Source organism: Vombatus ursinus, unplaced genomic scaffold, assembly GCF_900497805.2.
Source record: "Vombatus ursinus unplaced genomic scaffold, bare-nosed wombat genome assembly UNPS02014832.1, whole genome shotgun sequence".
Classification (NCBI taxonomy): Eukaryota; Metazoa; Chordata; class Mammalia; order Diprotodontia; family Vombatidae; genus Vombatus; species Vombatus ursinus.
This window is the reverse complement of record NW_020954610.1, coordinates 44,341,958-44,352,976: the sequence shown is the minus strand read 5'-3', so window position 1 is coordinate 44,352,976 and position 11,019 is coordinate 44,341,958. Positions and strand designations below refer to the sequence as shown.

Here is an 11,019-nt window from a genome sequence, read left to right as displayed (position 1 = left end):
ACACACACACACACACACACACACACACACACACACATACATACATATATACATATATATATCTCCCTCTGTTACATAAATATATATATATATATATCTCCCCTGTTAAATAAATGTATGTGTATAATATTCATCTAAGTTAAGAGATATAATTTGCATTATGCAGTATTATTCTAAGGAAACAGAGAGGCTATTCAGTGAGACTAGGAGGAAAAAAAGACTAATTTTGTTTTGTCAGCTTCTCTTCTGTTTTAGGGTAAGTTTTACTAATTAATCTATGGAACAAGGCAAATAGTCTTCTCTTTCTTATTTCAGATCTATCTCTTCCTCTTTTCTTCTCCCTCTCCCTCTCTCTCTCCTCTGTGAGAATAGATTGCTGTGTGAGCCAGTCATTACAGCTGGGAGGAAATCTTGCCATATTAGTTGGCAATCACTTAAAAGAGGTTAAGGCAGTAAGGAAGTAACAGAATAGTATCATCCTGTGCATGCCACAAGTATCCTGCTAAAGTCAACAAATTAGCAATCATTTATTAACTCCCTTTGTTCCAGACTTTGTGTTAAAGTGGATAAAGTGGGGATAAAGATGAAAGTGAGCCAGTCCCTGCCCTCAAAGAGCTAACATCCTGTTTTATGGTAGAACAAAAGCCAGCCTACTTTAGTAGGGAAACAACCAGGAAAACCAAAATGGGTCACCTTTTCCAAAATCAGAAATTTGTGCTTACTCATCAAGATAATGGTTTACATTTTACAGTTTACAAAAAGCATCTTTATAACCATTGTCTCATTTAATCCACACAGCTCCCTGTGTCCTGTAAGGTATTTATTAATCCCCAATTTATAGAGAAAGAAAGATTAAATGACCTGTGCAAGATTACATAACATAATTAGAAAATATCAAAACCAAGACTGAGAGGTCTCCTAATTCCAAATCCAATGCTTTTCCCCTTCTGCCCCAACAGATCATTCATGGAGTATTTGTATGTTTTCTTTGTATTAACTGGCTAGGACCCGGTGGTTGGGGTGTGGCCAACAAAGTGGATTACTCTTATGAAGACTTCATGGATGTCATTCAAGAGCAGCCCCAGAAGCCTGTGCTGGGGACTGGTAAAACTCAATCTTCTCGGATCAAAAGGCATGAAAAACTTAGCACCTCAACATCTGACCATAAAATTAAATTAATATTTAACATTACAGGTAATAAAAAAGTACTTTTAAAAAATTGAACATTAAGTTCCCACAGATGAGTTTCCATATTTAATTTTACTGTCAAGTAAAAAAACAAAAAACAAAAAAACAACCACCAGACCTAAGAATTATGAGAATTTTGCCTCTTGAATCTCCCAAGTATTTTCAATACCTTAAAGCTATATATAGGTTTAAATGCTTTGTTTCATCTTGACCTGATGAGCTCAGCTACATTTTTAAAATAAAGAAATTTTGGTGTAGTTTTATGTAAGAATCCCATACAAGCTTCTGGGAGTTTTGCATGAGTATACTGCCATTGTGCAAAGAAATGATGAGTCATTCTTAGACCAGTGTTACACATGTGCATAGTACTTATTCTCTTTTACTCATGTTAAAATTCCCTGGGCATTTTTAAAAGAGTTTTCTTTGTAATAAGGACCTGTTGCTACAGCTTTACAAAATACCAGGTGTACTTGGGTTGTTTTTTTTTTTCCTTATTTCAGCAAGCGTACCTTTGCCTGATCAGAGAAATGATACCCTCGAATTGGAAAACCAGCAGCGACTCCTGAAGACATTAGAGACAATCACCAACCGACTCAAAAGGACTCTCAATAAAGAACCCATGTATTCTTTTCAGCTTGCATCTGAAATGGTTGTAGCTGACAGCAATTCATTGGAAACAGAAAAGGCCTTTCTCTTTTGCAGACCAGGCTCAGTGCTAAGAGGACGAATGTGTGGTAAGATGCTTTTGTTTCATCTAAACCTTGCCCGCAACCTGCAGCCCGCCAAAGGATTTCGGGTGGCCTCTTTTGGAGGGGCCGCCCGAAATCCTTTGGCGGACTGCAGGTTGATCTAAGCCAAGCAGTACATGTAAAATTCCATTGCTTTTTGTCACAACAGGGTTTGTGACTACTCTTGGATTGTAGGAATTTGAATTGGAAAGATCCTTGGGAATCATCTAGTCTAATTCCTATAACTAGACAGATGAGGAAACTGAGGCCCAGAGAGTTGAAGTGATTTGCCCAAAGTCTCAGAAGGAGTTCGTGATAGAACGAACAGAGATTGAAACCCAGGGCCTCTGACTCTAAAACTGTTCTTTCCACCATAGCACAAGGAATCAGACTAAGGAAATCATTCTTGTTAATCTACATTTAGGGTACAAAATCAAATTATGTTTATCATTCTTAGATCCTACAGCTTTAAGTAGTAATTCCAAAACAAAAGAACTATGTGTGTGCTGTGACCTATTTCATACAACAGCCATAATTTGTAAATAATTTTCCCCTGCATTACCCTATCCTGCCATGCCTGTTGACTTGAATTCTGTGTACATTCTACAAACACAAGGGCTGGAGGATTATGACCAATGACTGTTGGAAAGAAGGCAGTAAGCCTAGCAGTTAGAGTGGAATAGGAACTCTGGGTTACCTCCCCTGGAGATAGGGGTAAGGTAAGGAGAAATCATCCTTCAGCCAGAAGGGGAAATAGGAGAGATCAGGGAGGCTGGAAAGAAGGACTTTCTGTGGTACCTCTCTGCTGGATCTCTGGAACCCATAGGCAGGGGTGTGTATACTAGTAAATGTTTAACAACCAGCTCTCAGAAAAAAAAAAATAATGTGCACATAACACACTTGTAAGCTTAATCTGCATCATTAACATTTTCTCCATTACCTTCTCAAGTCCACACAACCAATAAAACAAAAATCAAGCCTCTATCTGTACCATTTATGGATTTCCAAGTTGTAAATGCTCATACTGAAAGAGCTGGGCTGAACTGGCTCTGGCATATACCTGGTATTGGGCAAAGAAGGGAAGTTCCTTTGAGTAACTTGTAGATAAAACTCACTTTTGACTGCCAAAGTAAAAAAAAAAACTACACCCAAGATCATAAAAAGACTTCAAAGCTAGAATGAACAGAACAGAGGGAAGACCTCCTTGGGGAAAAAACAGAAAGCTCTGGGTCATCAACCTATATACTTTAATCAATAGAGACATTGCTACTGTAATTAATTAAGGGTCATCACGAGGCACTACAATATACAACTATAATGAAATGGATCTGTGAATTCATCAATTTGGGAGTTCCCTCCAATGAAGTAGATTTCTGATCCTACAAGCTTTCCCATCTTGTATGACTTTCATCCATGTCCTCTCAAAAGTTCAAAACATAGGATATTCCAAAATGCTGGAGAACTTCTACCCTTTCTTTTGACATCATAAGGGTACCAGCAGAGTACCCTGACTGGCTGTCATCTCTCACTGTTGCCAAATGATCATCCCATCTTCCTATCATAGAAGTCCTTGATGATGTATCATAATTGATACATCATTGATGATCAGGGATCATCATTGGTCATATGTTGTAGCCTACTCACACTCACCATGTGCCTTTCCATATTCCATTGTCATCCATATAGTGCTCATCTTTAGTTGTTTGGAGGCAGTGATATTCCAGAACTCCCTGCCATATGGCATCACCAGTAAAATGCTTATGTTCAAAAGATGTTCAAAAGTTTTTACTATTATAGGAAGCTTGGAGTCAGTAAAAATGTGTTGCAATTTCCTGAAAACAGTTCAGTCCACACTACTACTCCTCAACTCTGTGCCTAGCTCATTGTTCATCAGTAAATTTCTGTCCCTATGGACCCCTTCTAAGAATAATGTTTTCAAATACTTAAAATATATAGGATTACAAAGGATACCAATTATGTTAAAATACAGTTATCAAAATATCAGATGAATAAATATGAGATAGAGCAATATACCTAGAAGCAGGCCTAATAACCACTATAATTTCAAATTTACAATCTATTTGGTTTTTCTGATGTGGATTGTTAAACCAATCTCTTTGGCCATGGATCGCATTGAAAGAGTCTTTTAATATTCTGGTGCTTAGTTACTTGGGACAGTTGTCATCCACTAACAGGAGTGTCTGGAGGACCTCACTATAGAATGCATCCTTTTTCCATTTATACTCTGGCATCACTCATAACAGAAAAGTAAAGAATCATTATTTTATTAAAATGTTGAGAAAATGTAATAGTATAATTAAAAATGGAATTAAACTTATATCTTACACCATATAACATATTACAAGTGGGTCAGTGATCTTAAAAGGAAAAAATTACATTATAAAAATCTAGAAAAAATAGAATAAGTTACCTTACACAATTGTGGAAAGAAAATTATTATATTTAAACAAATAGACAAACTAGATACAATAAATGGATTTGGTTATGTAAAAAAAATTTTAATGATTTGCACAAGCAAAAGTAATACATACAGAGTAAAGAGGAAAGAAATGGACTGTGGACATCTTTTACATATGTCTGATAAAAATCTAGTATATCTAATAGAAATATCTAATATCAATAAGGAATTGACTTAAATTTGTAACAATAGAATTAAATTCTTCATTGAATTGGTGGTCAAAAGATACATTAATGGACAATTCGAGAAAGAAGTACAAATTATCAATAACTCCCTGGAAAAGCTATTCAAACTCTAATAATGAGACGAATGCAACTTAAAATAACTGAGAGATCCCACATTATTTCTATTAATTTATCAAATATTTAGTAGAAGTGATAAAATTCAATGTGGATGAGTTTAAAGAAAAACAGTCACACTATTTTACTGTTGAATTGAGGCAGTAATTTTGAAAAACAAAATGACAATATGAACTGCTATAAAAGCATGCACATCTTTTAATTAAGTCATTCTACTGCCCTAAGTATACTATTGATAGCAATAGAAAAAAAGTTAAAAATTGGAAATAACATGTGTTCTAGTCCATTGATTGGGGAATGGCTAAATAAACAGTGGTCAGCAAACGTAATATAATATTACTATGATATAAGAAAAGAAAATTTGAAAACTAGAAATATGAGAATATATGAAGTGAGGCAGAGTTAAGAAACAGAATCATCATAACATGCTCATAAATTACAACTATGTAATAAATGGAAATAGTCATAACAATGCTAGTAAAATCTCAAAACATATCTAGAAGAGAAAAAAAGATCAGACAAGGATATAGAAGCAAACAGGATGTTTTTGTTCATATACACATTATGTCCACATAAAAAATGTAGACAATTTATAATTTATGGTTTTATACACTATCACTTTTTTTGTTTTGTTTATTTCAATTTGTGTTTGGCTTTGCTAATGGTCACTAAGTTTAGAATTTCAAATTGGTTGGCAAGCTCAATAGTAAAAAAAGATGTTTGAACCTCTGTCTTGCAGAGCCTGATTCCCCTTCATATCCCACACATTCTTTGGATCAAGGTCAGGGTAACCTTGGCAATGACCTCAAGGTTCTAAGCTCTGGGTCTTAAACATCCCAAGGAGATTTGAGTTCTCAGCTCTTTTCAGATAGTCTTGAGAGTGGGCTCATTTTGATCTCAGACCTCTTGGGCCTCCCTAGATCCAAAAACCTAAAGTGGGAGGGAGGAAAAGGAAAAAGAATCCAAAATTGGGCCATTTTCCCCATGGGTGGGGAAAGAGGGTTGAATTTGAGAACAACAGAGGCATCTGTCAATGGAAATAATATCCTCAAAGGGGAGGAATAAATCAGCTTTTCCAACCCAATCCACCCTGAGGAATGTATCAAGTTGAACGAATGTGCCACTCACTACCTCTGATCTTGGGTCAGTCACCAGAATGGATGTTGTTGAATCATTTCAGTCGTGTCTGACTCTTCTTCGGGGTTTTCTTGGCAAAGATACTAAAAAGGTTTGCCATTTCCTTCTCTAGCTCATTTTACAGATGAGGAAACTGAGGCAAACAAGGTTAAGTGACTTGCCCATGATCACACAGCTGTTAACTGTCTGCAGGCAGATTTGAACTCAGGTCTTTCTGGTGCTCTATCTAGTGTACCTCCTAGCTGTTCAGAATAAATAAACCCTAGCATTAATCTTCAGAACATCATCTTCAGTTTTTCATCATGTAAGGAAAGGTTTAAACGCCTGAAGACACATTTTGGGGTGAGGTAGGGATATTGGAATTTAGATGGACCTAAATCTCTGTTTTTCTCCTTGTATGTGGACTGGGCCAAGTACCCTACTGTTATTGTGCATTCAATCTGACAATTTGGTTTTCCCTAACATTTAGGTCATCCTTTTACATAAGACAGCTCTGAACACCCATAATTTGAGTACTGAATTTTGTCGGTATAACAATGATGTGTACAATTGCAGACAGTGAGTGCTACTATTTCCAGGAGTAGCTGAGGTCAGGCTGATAAGAAAATGACCAGCAGTAAAAATTTCTCCCCTGAACAATAGTGCCTGAAATTGTGTTTGACTATTTTTAATTCCTGGGATGAAAGGACCCATCTTACATTCCATTGTTGCAATTCGCTGAATTCTGCAATTAATCTTCAGTTGTTCTGCTTTGACTCTCTACAGTTAATTGCCCTTTGGGGACCTATTATTCTCTGGAGCACACTGTCTGTGAAAGCTGCTGGATTGGATCCTATCAAGATGAGGAGGGGCAAGTGGAGTGTAAACTTTGCCCCGCTGGTAGTTCCACTGAGTACCTCCATTCAAGAAGCATCTCTGAATGTAAAGGTGAGTAGGCCAGAATCTGCCCTCACTCCACCTTGTTGTTCTTGTTCAGTTGTTTCAGTCATGTCCAACCCTTCATGACCCCATTTGGGTTTTCTTGGCAAAGATACTGAAGTGGTTTGTCATTTCCTTCTCCAGCTCACCTTACAGATGAGGAAAATGGCAAATGGTAAAGTGATTTGCCCAGGGTCACACAGCTAATAAGTGTCCGAGGCCAGACTTGAACTTAGGTTTTCCTGATTCCATCTGGCACTCTGCGAACTGTTCCACATAGCTGCCCTTCATTCCAGCTAAAAGGAACCAAAACAACTTTTTATTTTGAAATTATGATTTTCAGATGTAACAAATGGTTACATATGAAAGTGGGGCATGTTGAAAGTAATCACATTAGATTTTTAATGTCCCTTTTGTGTTTTATTTATAAACCCTCAGATGTGTATCTTTACCCTTTAAAGCAGTTCATTAATCTTTGTTAATTGGAATACAGATTTCCTAAAACCCAAGAATTTTATAGAATATAGGTCAAATCCCACTATAACCATATTTGAATGACAGTGACGTTTACTTGGTATGCAGAAATTTTCTTAAATCCAATTCTGCTTGAAAGAAGTAAAATTCTTTTGTGGCATTTGGAAGATTTCTGTTTACAGAAATTCATGTTCTGATATTTGCTATTAAAAAGAGCTTGTGTTGATACAGTGTTTACAAGTCATTCTATAAGGTCATATACAACGACTTACAAAAAGCTAATTTGATCATTGTATTAACTCTGAAAAGTAGGTATTATAAAATTTGCCTGTTTTATAGATTAGTAAACTATGGCTCAGAAAATAGTCATAGGATCTTAGATCTATGTTTGGAAAGGGACCTCCCAAACCATGTAGTAAAATCCCCTAATTTTACAGATGAAACTGAAACCTATGAGGTGAGATGCCCAAGATCACACAGCAAGTTAGAGGGAAAACTAGAATTAAAAATGCAGATTTCTTGTCTCCCAGCCTTGTATTCTTTTTACTATGCCATTACTAGCAAAGTCTGAGGATGAATTGGAAGCCAGGATTTGGCTGATCCAAATACAACATTCTTTCAGCTATATCACATTCCCTTTCATAACTGGATTTGATTTATATTAAACTAGGAATTAGTAATGTAAAGATAATGGCTAGTAGGACAGTGTCCTTGCTACTGAAATAAATAGTTTATTATAGTTTATTGAATACCCTCAATATATTTTCCCACAGTATCATCGATGACCAAGTGTATAGAAATATTCACAGGCATTTTAGTACATGAATGTATGTAGGCTGAGCACATAATTTCTACTCAAAGAACAATATAATGAAGACATACCTAAGCAATGATATCTAAAAGCAATTTATATTTCATTGCAAAAGTAGCAAATGTAGATATGGGTTTCACCCCACTATGGTAGATCTGGCACCATCAAGGTCACTTGACATCCTTCTCAGATACTAACTATACAAAGATGAAAGTCACATTAGGAAGAAGGATAAAAGGAAAGGACAGTGAACTGAGAACCACGATGGTAGAGAAGAGATAAATCATATCAGGCAAAGTCAAGAAACCTGGATTCTAGTCCTGACTTTGCCACTAATTAGCTGGGTGATTTTGGGTAAGATACTTTACCTTATTGGGTCTCAGCTATAAATAAGTAGGTTGGATTAGATGATTCCTGAAATCCCTTCTAGCTCTAATAGGCTATGATGCTAGATTTGGCTATACCACTTAATAAGCTATATGACCACGAACAAGAAATTTAACTTTTTTAGACCTCAGTTTCCTAATGGGTAGAATCAATTAGACTAGATATCTCTAACATGTCTTGTAGCTCTAGAATTCTTTGAATATATGATTTTCAGTTTTCTACTTTCATATTCCTTCCTTCAAGGCTCACATTGATAAGGTATACTCGGGTTTAGGGAAAGGGAGGATCTATGTGAAAGTAGTTCAGTCTGGTTTTGCATAGGGTAGCCAAGCAGTGGATATATGCTATGGTTGGTTTTTGTTTGTTTGTTTGTTTTCCCTTGAGAGAGGTATGATGTGATGGGGGATCAGGGGAAAGGGGAGAAATGACACTGCATTTAGAGTTGAGTCTTGGATTTGAGTCCTAGATCTATAATTTGATAGTTGAATGGTCCTTGGCAAATTCTTTAACCTCAATTTCCTTATCTGTAAAATGGGCATAACACCTACATTGAACACATCACAGGGATTGTGAGGATCACATGATATAGTGAGCAGAGACTATCTTTTGCCTTTTTTTTTTTTGTATCTTCAGTGCTTATTATAGCCTGGCACATAGTAGGTGCTTAATAGTTCATCTACTGTTCATTGAACTGAATGACTATATGAATATCAATTATCTTTATTGTTCTTTGGTTGCCATTCCTGATTTAGTCATCCTCTAGTCATTTATTAAGTACCCGCTATGATTCAGGCACTGTGCTAGACCTGGGAATCCAAACACAAGAACTAAACATCCTCTGCTTTCAAAAATATATTCTATTGAGGGAAAGCAACATGCTGCCAGAGTGTGATAACCTGCCACCCCGCCTGACCTCCGCAAGTTACCCTTCTCCAGCTGTTTCTAGTTATAATGTTGCACATCACAGGTAGAAGACATTATTGTATCTTCGCATGACTTTATTAGGATAATTCTTCATGTCTCTCCTGCCCCCTAAATTGGACTGGAGACAAATGTGTCCCATACGGTGATTGCTTTGGAAAATTTAATCTCTTAATGACTGATTATGCATAATTTTGTCTTTCAGCTCAGTGCAAGCAAGGCACCTACTCATCAAATGGTCTAGAAACTTGTGAATCATGTCCTCTGGGCACCTACCAGCCAGCATTTGGTTCTAAGAACTGCCTCTCTTGTCCAGAAAACACTTCAACTGTGAAAAGAGGAGCTGTGGATATATCTGCCTGTGGAGGTTAGCAAAAACTCAAACATTGAAATATAGCCACATATGATGTATGTTCTTTATGTACAGAAGTGGAGAATTTCCAAAAGCTCAATATTTGAAGTGTTTTTCTATATCTTTTTCCATTTTTGTAGAAATTTGAGAATGTAGAAATCAAATGGATGAATTTTAGAGGCGATCACAATTAAAACTAGTACTGAGGGTTCTTTTTTTCCCTTTTCCTTCATCTTTAGCCAAACTGACTTAGAGTTTTTCAGATAAATGTTCTTCCTCAAAAGAAAGTCTAATAGTATTTCTTGGTTATAAACTAAGTCTTAACATTATGTCTATTTTACTTGAAAAGCAGAATATTCCTGCTTCTTTTTTCAAGTGTATTTGAAAATGGTTTGTATCCAACATTTTGCTTTATTAGCAGGATAGAGAAAGGAGAAACAGAGAAAGAATTATGATGAAACTGCACTTTGGTGACGATGAATAAATTGTGCATATAGTACATCTTAGCCAGTAGAGATGTAATTCTCAACCTTCTTCATGACTCTTGCTCATGGAGAATACCCAGTTATCAAATTCAACCAGTAATCATTTTTAGTACCTAGCAGATGACTTTTCTGGGGGTTAATCACTGCTCTAGGGGAGTTTACAATCACTGGAGGAATTTCTAAGTGGGAAAAATATCGTATGATTTTATAGCGGAGTAAAGAACCCTGGACTAGGCTCCAGAAGACCTGGGTGCTAGTTCTAGCTCTGCCACTAACTAGTCATGTAACCTTTAACAAATCAGCTTGCCTCTCTGGGTCTCATTTTCCTCATCTGTCAAAACAGACCGTTGAGCTTGGTAGTCTCCTGGGTTCCTTCCAGCTTAAAATTCTGAGTGATGAGATCCATGCCTTATAGCATGATGATTTAAATGAATCAGAAAGGCAATGAGTTGAACATTTGTTCAACCTAATGTTTCCCCAAGGTTTCTCTGGTTTGGCACATATCTGACTTGTCCCCTCTGTTTGAGGATATTCATTTGCATTGGCAGAAAGAGCTCCACCCCTCCAGGCTCTTCCTAGACCCGAGATTCCAAAACTTAGAATTTTGAGTGCCTCTGACTTCTCTGAAATTGCATAAATTTTGTTAACTAAAATTTGAAAGGATGTAGGCCTAATATGTCTAGTCATTACACTAACACTCTCTAGTCAAATTCACCACATACTTAAGGAATGCCTATTATGTGCAAAGAATTGTACTAAGCACTAAGGACAATAAGTAAGATATGTTCACTTTCCTCCTTTACAGGTGACTGAGACAAATTAAATTTATGCAAAGTAGAA

General features: G+C 36.5%; 1 protein-coding gene across 1 annotated transcript in view; it reads left to right on the top strand.

The window, feature by feature from the left end:
- Window positions 1-11,019, top strand: part of SVEP1 (sushi, von Willebrand factor type A, EGF and pentraxin domain containing 1) — a 318,257-nt gene that overhangs the window by 185,092 nt on the left and 122,146 nt on the right. Inside the window, exons 15-18 of the mRNA XM_027839092.1 lie at window positions 1,006-1,194; window positions 1,689-1,922; window positions 6,597-6,758; window positions 9,548-9,709. Coding sequence (XP_027694893.1) covers window positions 1,006-1,194; window positions 1,689-1,922; window positions 6,597-6,758; window positions 9,548-9,709 — 747 coding nt within the window. The remainder of the gene's footprint in view (window positions 1-1,005; window positions 1,195-1,688; window positions 1,923-6,596; window positions 6,759-9,547; window positions 9,710-11,019) is intronic.